The 25,499-nt window shown below is 43.4% G+C and overlaps 1 protein-coding gene across 2 annotated transcripts in view; it reads right to left on the bottom strand.

The window, feature by feature from the left end:
• Positions 1–24,795, bottom strand: part of bcl11aa (BAF chromatin remodeling complex subunit BCL11A a) — a 60,758-nt gene extending 35,963 nt beyond the window's left edge. Inside the window, exons 1-2 of one of the 2 annotated variants that reach the window (XM_039784235.1) lie at positions 24,463–24,795; positions 19,883–20,341 (exon numbers count right to left, since the gene is read on the bottom strand). In XM_039784235.1, coding sequence (XP_039640169.1) covers positions 19,883–20,341; positions 24,463–24,517 — 514 coding nt within the window. In that variant the 5' untranslated portion in view covers positions 24,518–24,795. The remainder of the gene's footprint in view (positions 1–19,882; positions 20,342–24,462) is intronic. The other variant, XM_039784236.1, reaches the window with a different exon arrangement.
• Positions 24,796–25,499: the final 704 nt, after the last annotated feature.

Below are 25,499 nucleotides of genomic sequence, written 5' to 3'. Positions count from 1 at the left end.
TTGTTTTCCATTTACTCATCCAGGGCTATGTATTAACACCGGATTTATTTTTCAGCCCACACAGAAAATAGAGAGCTAGGTGTCCGGGAAGAGATATTCACCGAATATGACAAAAAGTGTATTGGAATAACATCACTTACTGTACCTTTTAAGCAGAATCCACATGCTTCTAATCTTGGACAGCTTAATTAAAAGGACATTTTCATTTAAATAAATGTCTGCTCCCTGGATGAAATAACAGCGATTCCATCACTAACACACACTCTTCCCTCTTTCAACACTCTCGTGGATCTCGTGGATTATAGAACCCGGGGATTACGTGATGGGTATCTGCGTCCATAATGTCCATTCACCAGCCAGACAATAACATCAGGCTGATATCGCTTCGATGTGCAGTTAAAGAGCTTCATGAGCAATTGATAACGGCAGTTAGAAGATAAACTGATGACTAAGTGTCGGAGAGCTTTCCTCTGTGATTATTAGATTAACAGGAGACAGAGGGCGAGCAAGGTAGAAATAAGAAGAAGAGAGAGAGAGAGAGAGAGAGAGAGAGAGAGAGAGAGAGAAAAGGCAATAGGAAAAGGAAAGGTAGCACTCACGCACCATGTCTGACTTACCAATAATTACCATGGAGCCAAAACAATTAGTCAAATAATAGAAGAAGATAAGTTGATCAGTAGAAGATGAATCTGCAGTCATTTTGATAATCAATTGATTGGTTGAGTCATTTATCCAGAAAAACTGCCCAAATCCACCGGTTCTAGCTTCTCAAATCAGAGACTCTGGTGCTTTAAATCATTGTAAAAATTGACATATTTGGGTTTTGGACTGTTTGGTCAGACAAAACAAGCAATTTGAAGACATCACCTTTAGCTCTGAGGTATTGCCATATGTTAGTTTTAGTTTTTTTTTTAAATTTGGGACATTTTATAAACAGAAAAATGAATCGACAGATTGAGAAAATAATCGGCAATGGAATCTATGTTTAAACCAAGTCTAAACTACCCTTTCCATCCTGACTTTTATGTCTTCTTAAAACAGCTCTGGACACTACAAATCTCTAATAAGAGCTAGATTCATTTCAAATGTGCTGAGTTAAGAAGGAAAAACTTGACTCAGGTCAGAGGCAGATGATAGCGACTGACTGATTTCACAAAGCATTTGCAAAAACAGGTGTAGAAAAAAAAAAAAAAAGAGTGAAAGTCTTTAAATCATCATGCGTTCTGAACAAGCCCCGGAGGGAAAAAAAAGTCCCATCCCTAAGAGGTCTTTTTGTTTATCTCTCACTTTGCTTATTTATTTGTTTATTTATTATTTCTGCTCTCCTGCCACACGGCCGGGGGAGCGAGGGACCACAGGTGCTCGGGTGAATCCGATGGACATCCGCAATTTATCATTCATACGCCAGTGACGGCAGGCCAGGCCGAAATATGGCACGGTAAACACAAACCATAGATCATTCACGGACACAGATACACACAGACAGCCGCAGACACAGATAAACACACACACACACACACACACACACACATAAAATATGTCTTTGAAGACAGATGCTTTTATGCGTACACGTAGCCGGACATGGGTCACATCACAACGTGCTTCTTTCAGCGTGCGGTAGATATCTTGTTCTTTCTGTCTCTTTATTCCACTTTATCTTTGTCTGTCTTTTTTTGGGATGCTTGTCTCCCTCCCTTGATTTTCTTTTCTTTTTTCTTTTTTTTTTTTCCTTGTGGATTTCTGGCAGACTAGACACTTTAAAGTTGAGCACTGCCACCCTCCCGTTAATGAAAAAATAGATTTGGCTTTCTTATTGTACTATCACCCCGTGGAGTGCACACATTTGTTCCTCCTGAACAATTATAGCTTTCCCTTTGGACTCCTTCCTGCTAAATCAGAACCACATTCATATAAACCAACCTGGACTCCAACCAACTTGAGACCTTAGTTTAATCTTTCTTTTTTTTTCTCAGGTATAAATACACCGAAGAGATGACAGCTGCCCCCCCCCCAACTCCTACATAAACTCCCCTCCCCCCTAAATGCCCCGTGCCTCCAAACTTTTAATCCAGGCTTTAGAGGGATGTATCACAGTGGGACATCACTGCTGGCCTGCATCTGCCAGAGCGAGCTGGGAGCTGATTTCTATGTTTACATAAGATTAGAGCGCAGGGAGAAAAGAAAGTAGCCGATATTGTAGCTCCAAGCCAAGCAGCTCTCATTTTTAATGCAGCAAAAGCTGCCACAAACAGCCTGCAGGAGAGGGGCTGGGGAGAGATATAGCCAACGGTAGGAACTGTAAGTCACACCACTTACAAGCCTTCGGGGGTGCATGTGTGTGTGTGTGTGTGTTATAATTATGCGTGCACTGCCCTGTCTATACAGGCTTGTAGCAGTGGTCAGGGATCTTAAATCATCGATACATGAACGCTTCTTACTTGTCATTTTTTCTAATTTGGCCGATACCTCAATGCAAATACCCACATGAAGCCTACAGCATGAAAGATGCCAAGTGTTACTTTTCAGCACGTAAAAACAGCATTTCAAGCTACAATATGTTGACTGATCAGGCGGGATTTAAGAAGATCTGTCAATTCCAATTTGAATGTTTGAGACACTAACTACCTTATCAATAAAACTCCATGGTGAACAGACACCTGAAAATCTAGGTTCAGTACGTTCTCTAATAAGATAGCTAGAGAAGACATCAGTTAATCTTGGCAGATGGTTGTTTGGCTGGTTAGCCTGTAGGCTAATTCAGATGTGCAATAAATATTAAAGGTCCCATAATGGTCATTTTCAGGTTCATACTTGTATTTTGTGTTTCTACTAGAACATTTTTACAAGCTTTAATGTTCCAAAAAACACAATATTTTCCTCATACTGTCTGTCTGAATGTACCTGATTGGTCAGCGTTTCCGGGCCATTCCGCGCCTGCGCGCTGAGTCTCTGCACTGATAGTTGCAGCCGGGGAATGACTGTAACGGCACTGTAGCGGCACTTTTTTACAAAAATATAGTACAGTTGTGACATCACAACCGTACAGGCTCATTTGACGGCACAGTTTCTGAATATGAATGATTCTGGCTGTGTGCATTTCTCTGTGGATTGAGCGTTTTGATACTTTCACAGTATTTATGTAGCACCTCCACCTGCCTTATAATAATAAAAGACATGGGAATTGTGCTTCTAACAATATGGGACCTTTAAAATGAATATTAAAGCTGCACTAATCAATATGTTTATACTAGCAATGGATCAAATTACTATATGTGATGTAAAATGTGTCACTTGTACTGATGAATTCACACAGAATCATCACACTACAACTGTTTTCAGCAACAACAAAAAACACTGACAAACCAACTGTATGCAATCTGCCCAGCACCAAACAACAAACTGACTGAGGTAATGACTAGCCAGTGAACATAGAGGAGCATTTAACAGCCAGAGAGAGAGAGACTTTTCTCAGGAGTTGGTGGAGACCAAAACAGAGCTAAAATGAGTGTGAACTTTGAACTTACATTCATAACAAACATGACACAAATAAATGTGAATGTTACTGCATGTCTGCTGGATGTGTAAACATACAACTGTTTCCTAATACGTTAGCCATATGAACATTATTAAAATGTATTCAGTCTGTACTTGCAGGTCAAGGTGTCCAGTTCACAGTTCAAGATACATGCACTGTACTGGCCTACACTGCAAACACGAAGTCCACATACCACCTGCCCTATCCTATGACACACACCCTCACACATACAGTACATACAGTATTCAACCATTGACCCCTGGTAAATAACATGTGACGCCAATGTAAATGCAAAACTACTGTATGTCTGCACTCCCACATATGCAGGTTTCAAAAATGCACAAATAGCTACATATTTTCTCATAAATGTTTAATGTGTTGATGGGCATCTCTGTGTGTCTTCATGCTTTTATTGCTACATTTTTATGAAAGCTCAGATTTGTGTTTGCACTGACCACAAGGTTCAACATAAATAATACATTTCTAATTCTGCACCTCTGATCACCACTGGCATCCGTCCAGTTAAACTACACAAAGATGAGTTGTCATGAGAAGTAGTGAGGGCCTGAATTCTTCTATTTTTCAAAGAATTTCAACTGCATGCAATGTCCTGAGTTACTTTTATGATATTCTAATAATGTTTGTACTATTTGGAGAAATGTCACTTCTCCCATAATGAAGCATTCACTGAAAGGAATGTAAGATCATTACAGCACATTATGCACTTTAATGCCATTGCATAAATAAAAGCAAAACGTTTAGACAATGTAACCATCTTGCATGCTTTGCATGTGTGAAAGATCAGAAAAGGATATTAAAAAATAAATACTGTTCTTTCCAGATTCAATATGCCATAGTGACATACTATAAGTTCTCAGTTTTTAATGCTTCATGAGCCATTTATTAATTCAGTAGTAAGCCGTTTCGGTTAGCAAGACTTGCCATGTTTCTATATTCAAGAACTGTCTTTATGCGTTGACTGTGACTTGACTGTGGTGTGTGGATATGCTGCATGTGTGTGAGCCCTTACTGTAGACTTTATGGCTTAGCTCCTGTATGTTTACAGTCATATTTTAGTCACACAGCTCTCATTCTCCACAGTGTGTTTTAAACAACATGGTAGAGATGAAGAGATAGGTAGAGATCATATGGACAGAAAGAATCATGCAAAGGTAAAGTACAGTGTGTCAGTTGCAATGCCAAAGTCTAGAAAGGTCCAAATTCGAAATACAGCCATGTTCTCAGCCATTGAAGTACACATCTACAAAAAGAATGCTGTATCTATGTATGTATCTTTGAGCATGGCACTAGTGGGACAAGAGCAGAACTAGAAGTATAACACCCATCACAACTAAATGCCATGTCAGAAAACTAGTGAGCAAGGCACTGAACCAGAGGTGTCAAACTCATTTTAGTTCATGGGCCAAGCACACGTTGCTTCTGCTCTGACAGCCCTTCGTATGAAAAAGAAAGAATGCAACAGACAGAGAGAGGGATAATATTCTGAGAAAAAACTCATAAAGTCATAAATTTACAGAAAAAGAACTTGGATATTCTCTCAGATGAAAGTGGTAAATTTGGAATTGGAATGAACTGCTTCTCTGCAATTTTCACACTTTGCAAAGTCATTCAGCGGGCGTGATTGGGCCCTTTGGTGGGCTGGTTCTGGCCCTCCAGACGTATGTTTGACACCCCTGCATTAAACCCATCAATCAAAAGTAAAAGAATGTCATGACAGCTGGGACTACAAAGTTGAAACTCAACTCACTGAAATAATTTTCCCCGCTGTGCCACAACCAGACAGCTAACTGATATGTAAGTGCCCTTAAGCAAGGCATCAAACCTACTGAACCTGCTCTGCAGCCAGCAGCAGCAGCAGCTCGGCAGTGTAAATTTACAGAGTGTGTAACCCTCCCTCCTTCCTGCTGCACCTCCCGACCCCGGCTGTTGCTGTAAATATAAATGTGCTCCTGCACTGTCAACTCGCACTCGGTTACACAAGCAGCAGCTCCACAAAGGTTAAAAATATGTATATTCTACTTCCTCCTGCTTGCTTTCTGCCTTGACTGTCTGTCTTTCTCTGTGCGATTCTCCTTTCTGCCTCTTGAAGTGGAGGGCTCGGCAGGTCGGGGGTATTAGTGGAAATCTACTGTAATTTTTTTTTTTTATTATTTCATTTTTCTGTGTGTGTGTTTGAACTTTTGAGTTGTTTTTCATTTTTCAACTTTACCGTTTCCATGCCAGCAAACTGGTCTGAACTGGTCCCGCTGAACTGTGTGTGTGTGTGTGTGTGTGTGTGTGTGTGTGTGTGTGTGTGTGTGTGTGTGTGTGTGTGTGTGTGTGTGTGTGTGTGTGTGTGTGTGTGTGTGTGTGTGTGGCTGTGAGCGAAAGAGGTGTGTGCAGGTAGATACAAAAATGGAAATAAGAGCTTACACTGAACGCTACCAGTGGGTTAATATGCAGAGCCAAATCCAGGAAAGATAGTGTGTGTAATTGTGACACACACACACACACACACAAACACAGCCAGCCCTATGACACCAGTCTCATCAAACAGTTGGACGTCGGCCAAGTTCATCTGTTAATGGACAGCCACCACCAGGACCAAGCTTTTCCTACCTCGCTTCAACCTCACCCTCACCCTCTCTCTCTCTCTCTCTCTCTCTCTCTCTCTCTCTCTCTTTCACTTACCCTATACACCCCTAGGGCTCTCTACCCCTATGCCCTCTCCTATTCATCTCCCTATCTCTGTCTTTATTTTTTTGTCATCCCATCCCACCTCTCCCAGCAGATTGGGGCCTGCATTTCTCTTGTACTGCAAAGATAAACAGTAAATGTGTGTGTCCCTTTGTCTGCCTGTCTGTCGGCAGACGGTGCTTAGGGTGTGCTGCACGTGCACACACACACACACACACACACACACACACACACACACACATTTGTCTTAAGAGAGTACCTTTAAACAGACGCTTTTCAACAAGCTAGGAAGAAAAAAGTCCTAAATGAAACAAAGCCCAAAAGATGTGTGTGTGTGTGTGTGTGTGTGTGTGTGTGTGTGTGTGTGTGTGTGTGTGTGTGTGTGTGTGTGTGTGTGTGTGTGTGTGTGTGTGTGTGTGTGAGAGAGAGAGAGTGAGAGATCAGTGTTAACTACAGTCCAGAGCATGTAGAAACACATCTGGCTTCCAACGGAAAACTGCAGCACAGGAGGAAAAAAAAGGAGAGAAGAAAATGAGAGATCGGCAAAGAAAGAGAAAGGGGAAGAGAGACAGAAAGAGTGTGAAAAATGAAGGGAAATTCATAAAGAGCAGGTAAAGGTGTTTTATTTCTTCTTTTTTTATTGGTCTTTGCTTAAAAACACACACCGTCACACAAAAGACCGGCTTTAACTCCTGGCTTATTTGTCGCGGGGCAAGAGTTCAAGGAATTACAGTCTCTTTCACACTTCAATATTTATTTAACAAGATAGGTGATGTCTTCATTTTTAAGTACATGTTTTTTTGGGCTTGTGTTTGGAGCCAGGTTGAGTGTTGTTGCCGCTGTAATTTCCAGGGCAATTTTGTAATTTTAGCTTCAGTGTGACAAACTCTTAGGGCTCTTCTTTTTTTTTACACTGCTTCAAAAACATGTTCTTCCCATGATGCAGCAGGAATTGTAGAACACAAATCTGTTACTTTTCACGCAAAGCATTGATTTCCTTTAAAAAAAAACTTATTCTATAAAGTTTTGTTAGCACTAGCATTGATATACATTATAAATCTACATTATAATGATTCATGCCAGCAGCTTTGGTGAGTTTCGCTTTAGATTTGTGACAATAGCTATTGTTTTGGTTATTTTCCAGATTGACCACACACACTGAACATGTGTGTATATTAGTGTACTACTTATAGCCCACGCTCACACTCAGAATGAACGCCTATAAAGTACATTTTAGCGGTGCTTTATCCGTTTTGGGGGGATAAATTATCCATTAGATTTCATCATATCTTACCGGGGCAATTACATCAAGAAAATGATAGCGGGCACGGGATCAATTATGCATGCCCTTGGCCAAAGACCAAGCATCGGGCAGAAGGAGAGGGCATGTACACACACGCACGCACACACACACACACACACACACACATACACGTGAAGAAGAGGAGGATCTCATAGATGTGGCCCATCAGTTCATCTTACTGCCTAAAAAGTTCATACGCTTAATAATTTAGCTGTGCTCTGGATACAGTTTCCCAGCTGAATATTAACAACTTTGAAGTGAGTAACAGCAGCCAGAGGTATATGGTGTGTGTGTGTGTGTGTGTGTGTGTGTGTGTGTGTGTGTGTGTGTGTGTGTGTGTGTGTGTGTGTGTGTGTGTGTGTGTGTGTGTGTGTGTGTGTGTGTGCGGGTGTGAGTATTTGTAGGGGGGCTAAAAGAGACCTCAGGAAACAGGCCTTGTGAGTCCCACCGGAGACAACCCCTCAAAACACACACACACACACACACACACGCACACACACAATCCTTCCCCTCGGCTGTGTCCATTACACCGCCGTTTGTAACATTGCTCATTTCTGGGTAATTAAGAATTCCTTTTCATCGCTATGTAGGTTCACATATCTCCCTCACAGCACTTGTACACAAACTGGGAGGACGTGAGGAAAACGGGGTGTGTGTGTGTGTGTGTGTGTGTGTGTGTGTTTGTTAGGGGGGGTAGAAGGGGAGGGTGAAAAAAGCAACAAAGGGAACCAGAGAAGAAAACAGAAAGATTAGCGCCTGTGCACCAGTTGTTCTTGTTTGTTGTTGTTGTTGCTTTTCCGTCTTTGTTCTCATTTTCTTAATTGTCCGTCCTCATTATTAGATGAAAATTGATTTGTTTTATTGATTTTGTTTTCCTTTTCTTTTGTCTTCCTCTAACCCCAAAAAAAAAAAACCTTTCACAACAGACCTCTTTCTGAGTACAAAGGAAGCATTAGGTGTGTGCACGTAAGTGAGGGTTTACACACAGGTGCCTATTTTCTTGTGTGTATGCATGACACACAAAGAAAGAAAGAGGCGCATTTTTCTGCTGAGGACAGAACAATGGGATTCTTTTTTCTTTCTCTCTTTTTTTTTTTGCCTCGTGAGTTTTCATCCATGTTTACAGAGAAACTCACTTAGGAGGACGAATATCTGTCTTCAAAATGGCAGCCTTAGATAGAGTCGGGGAGGGACAAGGAGAGAGAAAAGAGAGGTATCTGACATCTGTTTGTTCAAGGAGAAACAGAAAGGGGGGGTGACACTGAAAATGAATAGGCTGACAGAGAGAGAGAGAGACAGAGAGAGAGACAGAGAGAGAGACAGAGATGGGCATTGAGAAATCATTTTACCATTGACCAGACACATATCAAAAGGAGGAGGGCCAGATGGTTTGCGTTGGGTATACAGTGTTTTTTTTTTTTTTTTTTTTTTTTTTTTTTTTTTTTTTTTTTTTTTTTTTTTTTTTTTTTTTGTTTTTTTGTGTGTGTGTGTGTGTGTGTGTGTGTGTGTGTGTGTGTGTGTGTGGTTGTGTGTGTGTGTGTGTGTGTGTGTGTGTGTGAGAGAGACAAGCAGTGTAATGAGCGAACAGACGAGACATCATGTAAATTAAATTTCTCGGCTCTCAATCTTCACACAATTAAAAAAAAATGCAACTTTCATTTATAAATTTAGCCTAAAAAACACACCCAGCTTGAATGCACACACACACACACACATCTCTCACCCATAGCACAAATGAGAAAATACACACACAGGCATGAAAACACACACACAAACACCCCTTGACATGCCGGCTCTGACAAGCGTAGCTGATGTGCGCCACGAACGCGCATGGTAATAGGCCAATCAAAAATGCAAAACAATTGGCAATTACTGTGAGGACCTAATGGTCATTAGAATTTACAACTAGGTAATGAACTAAAGTCTGCCCACTGCATGCATATTCATAAAGCTATTTGAGCTTTGAAGATTAAAGTAGCGCTTAAAATTCAAATGAGCCTCCGCAAATTATGGGAAAAGTCAGCGCTGCTGCTGGTGGCGATGGGGGAGTTCCTTATACATGGTGTGTGTGTGTGTGTGTGTGTTTACATGTATGATTTTTCCAAGCATTATCAAATGGTTTATTCTTCGACATGTAAGGACTGAACAAGTGTAATTACTGTTAGGGGTTTTGGGGTCAAACATGAGAATAGTTCATGTTTGTGACATCATAACGTGAAGCTGATTTTTTTTCTTTTCTTTATCTGAGCCAACTATTTTGCATGCATATTATTCAGTATTTCAGGACGTATTTTCGGAGATGAAATTGTCCAGTAATTCACAAGAAAATAGCAAAGATTAGAAAAAATAATAATTACAATCGTCTTGCCACTACATCATACACTGTGTACTGGTGCATATCTGCATGCCCGTGTGTATTTGTGTCTGCGGATAAACCTGTAGCTGTGGGGAGGATTCATGTGTCCATATATCATTTGTTTTATTGTTATTATTTCTTGCACACCTGCGGGGGCGGTGAGAGTTTGAGGATTGGGGTTGGGGAGATGGGGGGAGGTAGGGTAAAAGAGAAATGATTCATATTTATATTCCCATTTCACAGTATGATGTCTCAACATATATTCACGTAATATATCTATATGGATAGATATTTATAACAGCTTTTCAAAGGCACGGCCTGTGACAATCGTGTTGTTCCAAAATATTAACTTTTTTTTTTTATCAGCCAGAAGTAACATTTTGTCCATTTTTGAGACAATCCACAGGGTTTCATATTTGGACTGCATCTACCAAGTTTTATAATTATTTTCTTGATAGCTTTGTTTATAATGTCTGAAAATAGTAAATTGTTTTGTCTGACTGACAGTCCAAAACCCAAACAGAATTCAATTTACAATTCTCACATTTGAGACGCTGGAAACAGGGACTTACTTGTATTTTTTGGAGTGGAAAAAAATTATTATCAAAGTGATTATCATTGTCAACTAATTGTTTAATCTCTAGAGCATTTAAGCCTTCATTTTCTTTTATCTGCCTCCTCAGACTGAAGCAGTCAGACTTTCTTTCCTTAAGTGAGCACATTGTTAAACGCCATCAGGGGCCTTGTTGACTTGTCTCGTACGTTTGCATTGAGTTGTAAAAATTTTTTTTTTAAATAAAATAGCTGCTTGAGATCAAAAGATTTACATATGTTATCCTGCTTTGTTTAGCACTAAACATGCTTTCGATTTGCTGAGAAGAAAGATGTTAAGTGGAAAAGGTGGTGGGTGTGAGTTAAAGAAGCGGGATGACACTCATAATGCCAAAATAAAAGATTAGACCCACTCATATGAAGCTGTGCATATGCTATATGTGCTCTACTTATCAACACACACACACACACAAACACAGTTAAAGGGTGGCATTGTGTGTGTACTAGTTCAGCCAAATGGGGAACATAAAACCAGAACAAGGAGCCAGGCCCTCCCACACACACACACACACACACACACATACATAGTGGGCACACACATGTTGCCAGCTGGTGCACTGGTACACTTTACCAGGGGATATCCTGCATCCAAACTGCCAGCTCCGTCACACACACACACACACACACACACACACAACACACATACAAAGGCATGCTGCTAACAGGTATACATACAAAGAGAAGCACTCGCGAATGAGCCAACAAGTCCTCCAAACCATACGACGATATGGGTCGTTTGTTCCTCCCCTCTAATACGACCCACGGGAGGGTTTTCCGTCCTCATATCTAAACCAGAGAACGCCGGTCGCTGATTTGAACATAAACGGTCGCAGTTTAGTCATGTTTAGGCACAGAATCTACTATGTTACTTCACTTCCGTCACGCTCGCAAAGTTACAAACAAACTTGCCGCCTACTTTTATTTTCCAACGGGACTTGAACCCCGCTCTCCTAGGTGAACCACCCCAACCTGCCTCGTCACGCGGAAATTTGGCGCTCTTATACTTCGTCACCTTACTTCCTGCCTTGCTCCCGTCATGATTAGTACGGCCACTAGCCGGCGCCGTCACTAGAAACGGAAATATGGGTCATAATTGGTGCTTTAACGGACTACCTGTGAGAGTGTTTTTCAAGGCAAGGACAGTCTCGAATTAGTCTATATCGACGACGTTTCAATTTACGGGAGTGTTTCGAGAGCCGACAATCAAATTGTATTTATGTTTCTTTCTCGCCTCCCTACGTGCACATGTTCCACCTAATCAAGTTCCTTCTTTGTGCTGCATTTTTAAACTCTGTCTGATTTGTGAGGACTCTGGTTAACTGCAGGGTCAATCCAGACAGCTAGCTAGACTATCTGTCCAATCGGAGTTTTCGGGTTGCCTTTGAACGTACACATTCCACCAAAACAAGTTCCTTCCCGAGGCTATTTTGCAGAGGCGCCGTGGCTCCGTCTGGCGCCCAACACGATTGTGATTGGTTTAAAGAAATGCCAATGAACCAGAGCACGCTTTTCTCCCATCCTGGAATGCTGTGTGGACTGGCCAGGCCTTCCTACGCAGAGCTGTGGAGGAAGGTCTGGCAATGAACTCGAATGAACACATATCTAGCCAGTGAGATCTGAATATGTGTGCGTGTGGTGTGTGTGTGTGTGTGTGTGTGTGTGTGTGTGTGTGTGTGTGTGTGGAGCCACTCTGTAATCCAGTGGCCTATATAAATAAGCTTTGTAGTGTATAAACAGTTTTATGAACAGGCCTTCAACTGCCTACAACATAATAAGAGAGCTGGGTTACATGTGCACCTCCTGAGCAGACCGAGTACAGTGTGTGTGTGTGTGTGTGTGTGTGTGTGTTTGTGTGTGTGTGTGTGTGTGTGTGTGTGTGTGTGTGTGTGTTAAGCACAGGAATAAACACATACACATATACACACACACACACACACTCAGCGAGCAGCGAGCGAGCCAAAAGCGGCAGCTTTCTCTCTCACCACGAAGGAGTAGACGTAGCGCAGATGTCAAATCACTCGCATAAACACAAAGAGCCAGATCAATAAACAATCCTCCATCGCAGTGTACAGTACAGTAGTCCGGCTTGACGTCACACACGTCGCTGACACACTGTCGCTGCTGCGAACGCTGCAAACACTGCCCACTGGGAAATAACACTGGTCTTTTTCACGTCTTATTGTTCTCTGCTGTTGTCATTGTTTGTCAGAATGGTTCACCGGACCCGGGGATAAGCTTTTGTTTTCCACACACTGTCTCCATCTTTGGGACATGGCCGCTGCGGTGCAGTCTGCGCCGCACTTTCCCAGGGATCAGCTGTCAATCAAAGTGCGTGGGCTGCGTGACGTCTTTCTCTTGGATTTTTCTTCTTCTTTTTTTTTTTTTAACCTTTTGATGTTGTTGTTGTTGTTGTGTTCAGCCGCGGTGGCGGTGACGGCTATTCATGCCCTGCTCTTCTTCTATGTATTCTAAACCCACCGCACATGAAGGATGCGTCACTTCCTGTGCAACCTGACCATTTGTCTGAAGAAAAAGGCCCCAGATAGATACTGTTGTAAAATATGTCGCTGCTAAACAGGTTTCTTCTGGGCCTCCAGCCCCAGATGTTTTCTCAAAAGCCGTCAAATCTTTTAGGGTTTTAAAACAACTTCAACTTTGTGTCACTTCCCCCTCAGTCTCTCTGCCTGGACCCGCAAATCAACGGAGCAAAAGTTCTGTTACTGCGGAAATATCAATATTCATTCTGTGAACTCTACTAACGACAGGTTTTCAAGATTAGTAATGCTGTTCACGCCAAATTCATACCTTACCTACATGACTTAAAATCATAATCTGCTGATACCAACATATTGTGATAAGCAATAGGCCTCTTTTTCAGGTGGCAGGAGTGAAAATGAGTCATCCTCAGCATTTGTCGGGGCCTTGGTTTCAGAATGATGAAGACAGTTGGAGAATGGTTAGATGCAAAATAGGATGTCTTTCCCAAACAATGTACAGATTTTTAGGCATTCCGTTATCAAATGGCTTGGAAAATAGTGCATATAGCTGCCATAAATGGGGTATCCCTCCCCCCCCTAGGTTTGGGCTGAGCCCCGAATGTTTACAACCTCTTGCTCCGCCCCGGCTGTTAAATAATGATGATAATGATTAATCTAATTTGCACTGTTAAAAAAACAAAGTGTTATTATGCTGTTGCTTTGTGCCGCCTCCATCTTCCAACCACTGATATAGTAATGGGACACCATAGGGAAACTCTCTTGTCTCTACTTCTATATTAGTTGCATTATGGGTAATGTAGGATCAAGCATTTTTTAAGTTTGGGTCAAGCTAAAAGTGAGGCTATCTCAGCTTCTGCTGCCTTGTTTTTGACCATTCTTTTTTTTTATCCTGTCTCTCATGAGTCCCCCAACTTTATAAAAGTGCTGTTCTAAATTGCTAAAGTATCCCTTTAATTAAAGAGCCAGGACATAAGCAGCCTAGATTAAGTCCAGCAATTCACTGCTGCTGCCCTAATACAATCTTACGTAACAAAATATGGGTGTGTGTCTTTGTGCGTGTGCTGTGAGCATTACCAAACAGGATAAAGGATAAATCAACGGGCTCACCGGTCTGGACTTTCCAAGCACTGGCTAGAGAAAAGCAACTTTAAATACACGTGAAGTGCTTCATATTCTATTTCGAGCAACACAAAGCTCCTTCTTTCCGCTCCATGTTTTATTCCTACCAAAATTTGTCGGCAGTGAATTCCAATTCTTTTTTTTTTTGGTTCCGTCTGGATTGCAGACACGCTCCGCAAAACACACACCCACACATTTACAGCAAGACAATAATCAACAGTTCAGTTCAGTCAATATGCAGTTCATGGAGTTTTTTTTTCCAACCCTAACAGCCTGTTGGGCCTTGGTGGCAGATTTGTAGCTTTTTGCAGTCAGTCCAGTGGCCTGCTGTATGCATTAGAACTGGCTACTGATGTGTTCTGCACACACAAACATGTTTACACACGCGGTAAGCTCATTCGAAATGCCGACACAGTCAGATTCTCACACTGCACTGTGAGAGAAAAAACGCCGGAGTTCAAACACCGCACTTGAGTCCACTAAATAAAATCTTATGTTGAGAAAAGAAAGAGAGAGCAACAATAGATTAGTAATGGCAGCCAGTGTGTGAAATCTCTTTGTAGACTCGCCGGGATGTGCTACAGCATGAGACACACACACACACACACACACACACACACACATGCACACACACACGCACACACACACACACCAAACATACTGTAATTGATTCAGTATCAATTGGCTGTCCCGGATTTGCATTGACTGCTAATGTTGCAGAGAGACAGATGCATGAGCCAAAAGAGAAAATGGAAAGAAAAAAGAAGTGGAGGGAGAGAATAGACATGAGATAGAGAGAGATCTGACACCGAGCCAGACAATGAATGGGTGTTAGAAATGCACTAATGTGTATTGAGGTGGGTAGCATTAGCCAGTGATGATAAGCTAATTGCTAATCACTAGATCATAGACTAACAATTCTCATGTTACGAGGCTTCAAGCCAGGATGACTCTACAGTGGGCTCACTACAATGCAGGACTGAAAACTGGATATCGCGGGGCGAGAAATACCATTACGTCTGATAAATTAGTCTCAAGACATTTGTCGGATGTATCACCATGTACGAGCATTGATAACGTCTCTGTTAATGAGCTGCTATTGCTGGGATAACACAGTTTATCAGCCAATGTTGCACAATAAAATCAGTGGTCAATAAGATGAATAATTCTTCGCACTGCCCGCGTATCAATTCAGCTCATTGAGAAAAATGTTAGGACTGATTTTACGGAGAGGAAAGGATTACATTCTCGATGCTAATTGTGAGAAATCAATTGGCAAACTAGGGCAGCAGACATTGTATTTGCTGTGGAAATCATCCACACACAAAAAAATGCATTCTTGAATTTCAATTTTCGAGATTTCCTTTTTCAATCACAATCACTTCTGTTAAGAAGGAAAAAAGAAAGGGGGGGCGGCACGCACACATAAGTGCACACGCACACACACATGCAAACCCCTCTCTTTTGAGACATTAGCGATGCTGTTTCTGAATGAGGGGCGCCTCAGGGATTATAATCAGAATTTTCATCTCAGTCAGGGATTAATAGAATAAATGGGCAAGTGTGTGTGTGTGTGTGTATGTGTGTGTGTGAGTGAGTGAGTCTGTGTGTGGTGTAGGTGGGTGGGTATGCTGCCTTTTTACAGCACTGATCGGCATTTTGCCTGCACACTGCTCTCTTGCTCACACACACACACACACGCACACACACGTACACACAGACAGGTAATGTCTCGGCTCTCCTCGGTCCGAGCTGTTTGATATGTAAATAGCAGCGTTCCGGCACAAGTCCGACGCTTTGTGTTCCTCTGAGCCTCGCAGCAGCCAGAGGAGGCTCTGTAGCACTCTGACCATTGACACTGGTGCACATTTAACAACAAGCAGACATGCAGCCGTCACGTTAGATAGGCAGATGCACGCAGGAAAAACCAGCTACAGCACATGATGGAGATGCAGAGATAAAGAGCTGTCAGATTTCCTGCAACATACCATGAAAAAATATTCCCTGGATTTCACAAAAGAAGTCAGAATAAAATATTATTCCCATTAGAGCAGGAAATTCCTAAATGAAGACAAGAAGATGAATTGAAAAAAGACGGCGTTTGGATGATGTTTTCACTGATTAAAATCCCTACAGATTTAATAATGGGGATGCTAAAACCTAAACTCAATAGTGTTTCATTTCAAATACTGATCTTAATCACCGGTATGAAACCGGCATATGTGAAGTAAGTCTTTGAGGAAAAAAGAAAATATGCTTTTTTTTTTTTTTTGTATCTGTTTAATAATTTGTTGTTATTCTGGTCATTTGGATTTGTTACTGGCTGAGAAGACGCTTTATACACTGTAAGGAAAAACCTACGAGACACAGTGAAACACCAAGCCCAGCATTTACAAATAAGAAACACACACGCATTCCTCCCTCGCCTCCTTTTTTTGTCATTAGGAATGCTTTTGGATGGCTATAATCGCTGCTAAAAATTCCAGCAGATTTTTCATTCTTTTTTTTTTTTGCTGCCTTTAACATATTTACTTCACCGTGACAGTTTGGGGTCAATTAGGATGAAAGCTGAGGTCGGTGGAGGAAAATACTGGCTTTAATTATGGCCTATCTGAATGGATGTGTTGCGTCAATTCAGCATGTGAGGTGGTGTTTGTGCCGGTGTGTGTGCCCGGTGGCTGACAGAAGGTCAGAAAAAAAATAAAGAAGCGTCGATTAAAGAGGATATGTGTAATCACAATGACAAATTGGATATATATGTTTTTTTTTAAAAGCTCCGTTTTTTTCTTTTCAGTTTAAAAAAAAATCCAAACGGCAAACGTTTAATAATGCTCGGTCTGTCTGCTGTTCAGCTTGACGTCGACATCAGACAAGATATATAACGCTGCCGTCCTGTTTTCTTCTCCTGTCTGAGTGTACAGCTGTTCCTACCAAGACGTTCCCACACACAACGCTATTGAAGCAACCAGACGCCTGTATTATGATGTAAATCGCTCTAATAACCCAGTTTAGCTGGTGAATGTCTGTGTGAGAGAGAGAGAGAGTGTGTGTGTGTGTGTGTGTGTGTGTGTGTGTGTGTGTGTGTGTGTGTGTGTGTGTGTGTGTGTGTGTGTGTGTGTGTGTGTGTGTGTGTGTGCGTGTGCGTGTGCGTGTGGCGTGTGGCGTGTGTGTGTGTGTGTGTGTGTGTGTGTGTGTGTGTTGAAATCCATAGTCACTGCAGAGACACAAGCAGCTTTGGCAAAAAAAACAAATTTTGCACTAACTCCTTCCAGCTGACATACTGTAGATAATTTTGTCTCGAACCGGCACAAAGACCACAGGTCAAAGGTCAAATGCATCTATGACAAACATTTTTTCCTCATCCTCACTTCCTGCAAGTGTAAAAATTGGGAGAACTGAGATCGTGATGCGAGAAACGACGGCTCATTGTGCATATTTCCTACACACAGAAACTCCAAACTGGAAAACAAACTGCAGCATTTAGGATTCCTTCAACGAGCAAAGTGATAAAGTGTGTAGTTTGCAAGTGTGTTTCCTTTCCGCTGCTCTATTTCATCTCCCCCCCACCCCCTCTTTCTCTGTAACGGCTAATTTAGTACAGGCAGCCCGCCACTAAAAACTACTGCTAATTAAAATGCACAAGGAAGAAGAAAAAAATGGCACTGCAACAAATAATTAGTGGTGTTAAGATGCTTTAAATAAACGACTTTCCCTCTAAGAGCGAAACTAAAACTGGCTTTTCCCTCTCTTCGCTCGCCTCTCATTTGATTCTTGTACTGGGGAAAGGAGACGGAAGGGAAAGGGAAAGGAGCGATTAAACATGAGGAAAATCATGCGTTTGAATTAAAAAAAATAAAAAAAAAAAAAAAAAAAAAAAAAAAAAAAAAAAAGAAGGAAAAGAAAGAAGGTTTTTTTTGGGGAAAAAATTGGGGTAAAAAAAGGAAAACCCCAAAAACCACACCCCTTTTGTTATGCCACATGAGAGAGACGCACACACACATACACACACACACACACAAACTAATTCACATGTTATGCAGGAACACACATTCTGTGCACACAATCCCAGAAAGAGGCTGCAGTTACTCTCCAGGCTGAAAGACACACACGAACACACAGTTTTGCCGACATACAGCCACAGATCCTCCATCTGCACACACACACACACACACACACACTTAAACCATGGTGGTCTCACAAGTGCACTAACACACTGACCAGTGGTACCACAAAGTCAAAGTCACCCATGTCTCTTTGCTACTGGCCTATGGGATTTGCTCACCGTGGCCAAACTGGGCAAACTGGGAAAACACACACACACACGCACACACACACACACACACACACACACACACATTCACTGCCGCACACACTTTCTGCATTGAATTCAGTGGATCAGTGGAAGGACAATTGGTCAGACTAAGGTTGATGATTAGATCCGCTACATTATCTTACACACACACACACACACACACACCAGACAGTCTAACACATGCATACACACACACACACACTGCCCTTTACACTAGTCAGCAAAGACAGAAGACTATTCATACATACACACACACACACACACACATACAGACGGAGAGAGAAAGCCATCCTAAATCAAACCAGTGTGTGTGCTTTTATGCCAGCTGTAAAAAAAAAAAAAAAATGAACAGAGGCGTATTCTCTCGGGTTTCCTCCCCACCTGTGACAACCCTCTGTTGTTGTTTGTCTGACAACACTCACCCCACCCATCCACCTCATCCCACCCCCTCAAACATGTCTCAGCCAATCAATTTCTCGCCTTAACAAGGATTGGCAAGTGTGTGTCCCCTAAAAAACCTTGTGCTCAGACTACTACAGCCCCCACAAGGTTTGGATGGAGATCACAGGCAACGTTTAGGCTAGACTGCGCTGGCTTGCCGTACCGCGACACGCCCACTTTGTGTCGACGATATATAAAAACTAAACCTGACGCTGCAGAAAACACACACACGCAGAAATGTAGACCCATCCAGGGCAATACACACACACACACACACACACAAAATTACATGAGTGTGCCGATTAGAAAAGTAGAATCCGGACACTAAACGCTGCTTCTGAGCCGGAGGAGTTCATTTATCCCATGATGAGTAACGTTTTAGAGAATGTTTAGAGGAAAAGAGAACTACTTATCATCTATTTAAAACATTCTTTCAGATATAACCTCCTTATTCACACAAAAGCCGATACATAGGCATAATCCCACAACAGGGGTCAGCAACCTTAGGCACGCGGTGGCTCAACCAATGGCACGCGAGCAAGAGGTGTTGCTAAGTGTTTTTTGGAATCGATCCAATCCGCATTAGCTCCAAATTACGTCTTTCACAGCCACAGGCAGGAGCACAGCTTGCTATTCACGGCAGTATGATTGACATTTCCCCCCATCCGCATTCTGCAAAGACCCGTCCTACTCTTCCTCTGATTGGCTAGCACTCATTGCCTTCTTTACAGAATGCGGCGAGAAGTTCAAAGAATAACACTGCCTGACCTGAGAGGGCTCGGTAGATGATGGCAGGCTAAATGCTGATATGGCACACTGGTTAACAAGAACATTTTAAAATGGCACAGCACATTAAAAGAAAGTTTGCCGAACTCTACAAAGACGATCTGGCAGCCACTGCCTCAGTAAAGCTGCTGCTTCTCTGTTAACGTGAGCACCACAGCGACTGTGCTCAGATCCAGACACATAGCTGACGTCGTTTGCCTGGTGCGGAAGCAGCTCTGGTTACCTGGGAGGGGCTCCTGTTTGGGGCAAATCCCCCGAGGCAATAGGAAGCGGTCGTCGTCATCGTCCGCCATGGTGGCCTGGACGCCCACTTCCACGGGCCTCCGGCTGCGCAGGGAGCCAAACGCGGGCGACGGGGTGAGGGCCAGGCCCGGGGAGGGCGAGGGGGGCTTGTCCAGCCCCCGGCCCACGGCCAGGCAGGGCGGCCCATGGCATCGCTTCCTCTTGTGCTCAATGAAGAGCAGGATGTCCGCCAGGGGGAAGGTGGCTTGGCACTGGCCGCAGGTCAGCAGGTCCTGCTCCAGGGAGCCGTGGGCGTCGTGACCCAGCCGGGCCAGCCGGCCCACGGCCGAGCCCGGGTGGTGGTGGTGCCCGTTGAGGCTGCCGCTTTCTTCCGAGTGCTCCGAGCAGCGCTCCGACAGCTCCTCCGACGAGACGACGGCCGTGGAGAGGGGTTCGGCTGCTGGGGGAGGCAGAGAAGGGGGGAACGAGAGGGACAAGAAGAGGAGGGTGGGAGGAAAGAGGGAGAGGGAGCATAAAAAGAAGAAATTAGAAGGTGACGCTCGGCGAGAAAGCAGCAACCACATCTTCATATTTTTTCTTTTTTGTCTCTTGTAATTTAATCTGATGCAGCTATTTGTGGGACTAGATGACAAGAGGAGAAACCTTTGTGTCTGTCACGTCGGGGATCAGAGTTAAAGAGTCAAAGCTAAGCAAAAGCCTGACATGTGGTGCACACAATAAGGGGGGTGAGAAAATGTGCCTTGTAATGAAAGAAAGGCATGTAATGCAGGAGGGGAAATGATTACAATGCAAGCTGATGTCTGGATCACACATCATAAGAGAATAAATGGTGGGAAAGAATATCCCGAGTAGCTGCAAAGCTCAAATCAGATTCTTCAAAGATAACAATTTCATAGCCAATGACAGGGGGAAGAAAGCATGGAAAATGATGGTTAAACACAGCATTCTGCCGAAAAAACTAAATATGTGGATGAGTTTGACTTGCCTAACCTTGTTTGTACAGGTTCTGATCCTGTAATCAGCAGAAAGGAAAACTGTCACAAACATGTCCAACATATGTGCCGGGGAGAGGAAAGGGAAGGCAGGCGGCACAGAGAGTGTGTGTGTGTGTGTGTGTGTCAGGGAAAGGGAAAACTCTTCCCTCGGCCTCGATTACTTGTGTCCGACTTATGGTACTTAGATACCAGCCGCTTGTACAGCAGGAAATCGCCCCAAAATGAGCCGTTCAACCCCGATTCCTCACCCCTCTGAAGCCGGATTAACTCCTGACTACTTTTTTTTTCTTCTTTTTTTTAAAGCCTTTTGTCAAGCTCAGACTGTCCTGCAGTGGAGCGAGAGGAGTGTGAACAGAGCGGCCCCGCTGAATTAGAGAAGCGAAACGGGAGAACATAATTCACTGTCTCGCTCTCTTTTAAAGAAGAATCTTCCAGTCCAAGGTGAAGAGTCTGACTCTGTGCTAGCCCGCCTAATGCATGTTGACCTTCTTTACCGCAGCTGCCAATTTCACATTTTTAATGAACTTAAAACCACTGAGAATCAAAAAATAGATTTTAATTTTCACTGTCTGGGTGATTGGTACAGATTTTGTCTGATAAAAGGGATCGGGTTCCTGTGCATGCATGTGGAAGAGAGCAAGTGTGTGTGTGTGTGTGTGTGTGTGTGTGTGTGTGTGTGTGTGTGTGTGTGTGTGTGAGAGAGAGAGAAAGTGAGAGAGAGATAGAGTCTGAATGTGGACTACATCCCCTCAAGGAAATATCATTTGAACGACGCAATCCTGCGCGACATCTGTGTGCAAACTAGGACATGGAGATAACATGATAAATTCCTGGCTTGCACCAACACACCACCACTACCCCCGTATCAACACCCCCTCTTCCTCTTCATCCTCCTCATCCTTCTCCTCTTTGATTTAACTTCAGGTCAACACAACGCCACGCAAGTTACACAACAGCTCCCGGGGGGGGGGGGGCATTACATTTAAAATCACAGGATAAAACAACAGCAACATATCTAATGAAAGCTGCATAAGCCCCGCATCTCTCAAGTTGAACTCAAGATGTGGATATCCAGGGTTTGAAAAAACATTTTGTTGGATTTAATGGTGCATGAGCAGGGAGGGTAGGAGACCTAAATATTTTATTTATTTTTTAAATACAAAGCAGGTCTCCATGCACAGAGTTCAATTTCAATAAAATAGGAATCACTTATTTGTATCTATTTTTAAGGCAGTGTGACTGGGTGAAATAAACAGCATGAGGAGCAGAGAGGAGGATAATGTGTCTTTACACCGTATTAATATAAATCAGAACGTGAATAACAATACAATTACATTTGCTAAAGGAGAAATAAAATGACAATAAAAAATTAAGGTATAAATGTACTCTAAACTACAAATCCTTTTCCAAGTTCCCCCTGTCTGATAAATTAAACAGCTAATACTAGAAAACGTAGCTGTTGGAAGACTGGCTCTCTGCATATCATGAAACTATTTAAATACATATTCTATCTTTGCAAAATATGGGAAATACGGACAATGAAATTTAATGTGGAGGAGGGAATGTAGATTTGTAACACACTGTTGAGTATTGTTACATTTGAACTACTTCAATTCAGCCTGATCATGCTGTTACAAAGCAAACACCGGATATGTAATGTATGCCAAATAATCCAATAGAAATATAGAATTGTAAGAAATATAGAAAATGAAAATCCAGACGCTAAAAACAATAAAAAAAATCAGGGATGAGTGTTTGCTTGAAAACGACAAACCAAATTCTGTGTTCTCTGTAAGCTAAATGAAATGAAATATGTGTATGTGGTGTGTGTGTGTGTGTGTGTGTGTGTGTGTGTGTGTGTGTGTGTGTGTGTGTGTGTGTGTGTGTGTGTGTGTGTGTGTGTGTGTGTGCTGTAATGTGGAGGGTCTGCAGGTATACTACAGTGTAGCTGCATATGCTGATTGCAGGCTGTATGTACTGTATGTAAAAATGTGATGCACAAAAAAGGAGAGATGGGTTTGAGGTGATGAAGAAGAATTGCAAATTTGGTGCTGGGGGTCCTCTTCCCTCCCTGCATCGATCTCTCTCTCTCTCGCCCCCCCCTCCTTCCTCCCCATGTCTTGTATACTCTCCCTTTATTCTAAAGAGATCACCAAATAGTAGCCCGTGTATAGGGGTGGCGGTGAAACTGATCAGGTTTTAAGTTCAGCGCTGGGTTTTCTGATCGCGCTCTGCCTCCTAGCGACGGCACATGGACATGGCGACTGTGCTGTCACCCAGCCGGGGCCACACACACACACACACACACACACTCTCTCTCTCTCTCTCTCTCCAAACCAAAAACACAACAGTCAACATACCGAAACATAATCAAGCACTGATGCGTAAAGATGCCCAAATATCTTCTTGTTTTCTGTTTGCGGGCCACTTACTGTGGAGAGCCGCTAAAACGCTGCGAGGTGGCGCACAGTGTGGCACATGGTGCGGTGATAAGCGCCACTTTGCCAAATGCTCCGCAGTTTTCCAACATACTTATCTGCTCAGCCGTCACATATCAGGCTTGTGCGTCTAATAAACTCGAAAAATAAAGCTTTGGTGAAAAAGAAACGCCGTGCGTAAAGACGGATACGGCCGACTCAACTACAACATTGTTGGAATTTGGTCGCTTTCCCCACACGCTGCAACTGCAACACACCAACGAGCTGGTTTGATACGTCTTACCTTAACTGTACATGAAGCTTTAGAATCATAAGTTGGAATCTTTGCAGGTCCAAATGTGGCTTCATAAGAAAAATAACCAAAAACGACAGGACTTAATACTGTCCTGTTGCTCTAACTCTGGGCTGCAGCGGCTCTGCTGTCTGTGTTTTAGAGTGAAAGCTTCTCATCTAAACTAAACACCAATAAATGTCCTTTTACGATTATGAGAGGCATTGGTATTTTTATAAGTTTGTAAAAAAAGAAAAAATCGATTTGTGTTGTCTGTAATGCGGTGCTGCTGATAAGAGGGAGGCAGTTGTAAACAGTCGGACACGAGATTTTTCAACCCTCGATCCAAAAATCCACCTCCAAGTTTTTTTTCCCCTGAAAATAATCCAAAAATAGAACGAGAGAGAGCAGATGAAAAACCCCTGCCCGCAGAGCTATCAGACAGCGGTATTCCGGGGGATTTCTCCACGAAGCTCCGCGGAGAGGACGCGCTCTGTTACCGGGAGCACTGCGCGTTTCCACTGACCGGAGCGACCGTGGGGGCACCGGAGCCACAGCGAGTGCATCTAACAGCCTATGAATGCACATTCTCACCGTGTAATACAGAAGCAGTAACGGCTGTATACCGACACACAAAACTTTTCTCTCTCTTTCGGGCTTTCGGGATGTCCGAGCGGCTTTTACGCACGGAGGTGTCGCACTTTCTCTCCACACTGTTAAGTCCAGTTGACCGCGGGTCCGAGCGGTGCGTCCGGTGTCCACAAGCTCCTGTTTTGTTGCCCCCAATCCCCCTTTGCTGAATGAAATGAAAGGAAGTCAGAAGTGACATTTTCTTTCTTTTATCATCTCTACTTACGCGAAAAATCCCGTTTGCTTAAGTGCTGGGGTTTGCCTTGCTTGCGGCGAGACATGGTGGCTGGCGGCGGCGGTGTTCAGCGCGGATCACATCGGGGAGAGCCGGGGTTAGAGAGGAGACTCCAGTGGGGCAAAGAATGTCTTCATCCAACGCCTTTGACATCCACGAGAAAAAGGGGAAAAAAAGAAAATAAATTAGAAATAATACAAAGATGGCGCGGAGGCGAAGATGGATCGCGGGATCGCCGTCATGGCTTTTTTGAGAAAGGAGAGCAGAGAAAAAAGAGAGAGAGAGAGTGAGAGAGAGGTAGATAGAGAGAGAGAGAAGGGGAGAGAGATGGAAAAAATGGCAAAAGCCCCCTCAGCCCCCCTCCCCTCTGAGCCGTGCAAGTTCAAGTGCACGGACGTGACGTTCCCGACGAACTTGAACGTCAGGCGATGGACGGACACCCGACATACAAAAACATGGGCAGGGCCGAGGGCACCCGGGTGGGAGTGGGAGTGGGAGGAGGGACGGACGGGACGCGCAATAACAACACCAATGGATGGTCATTAGAGAGAGAGAGAAAAAAAAAAAGGAGAGGGAGGAGAGGAGGAGAAGGGAGGGAGGGAGGGAGGGAGGAGGGAGGAGGAGGGGCTGGACATGAGAAATAGACCCAGTGGAAGCCAATGGACACAGAGATCAGGGGGGCCGGACAAGAGGCTCTTGGAGGGAGGGGAGGGAGGGAGGGAGGGAGGGGAGGGAGGGAGGAGTGTGTGTGTGTGTGTGTGTGTGTGTGTGTGTGTGTGTGTGTGTGTGTGTGTGTGTGTGTGTGTGTGGGGAGAGAGAGAGAGAGAGAGAGAGAGAGAGAGGGAGGGAGAGAGAGAGAGAGAGAAGAGAGAGAGAGAGAGAGAGAGAGAGATGTCTAATGAAAGCAATATGCAGAGAGAGAGAGAGGTGGACGCAAAACAGGGCAAGGGAAGCCGCGGACAGGAGCTCACTGGAGGGGGGCGGATATGATGCTGCTGCATGTACAGACCGGAGCAGTGTGTGTGTGT

Source organism: Perca fluviatilis, chromosome 19 (assembly GCF_010015445.1).
Source record: "Perca fluviatilis chromosome 19, GENO_Pfluv_1.0, whole genome shotgun sequence".
NCBI lineage: Eukaryota > Metazoa > Chordata > Actinopteri > Perciformes > Percidae > Perca > Perca fluviatilis.
This window is presented reverse-complemented; position numbering and strand designations above follow the sequence as displayed.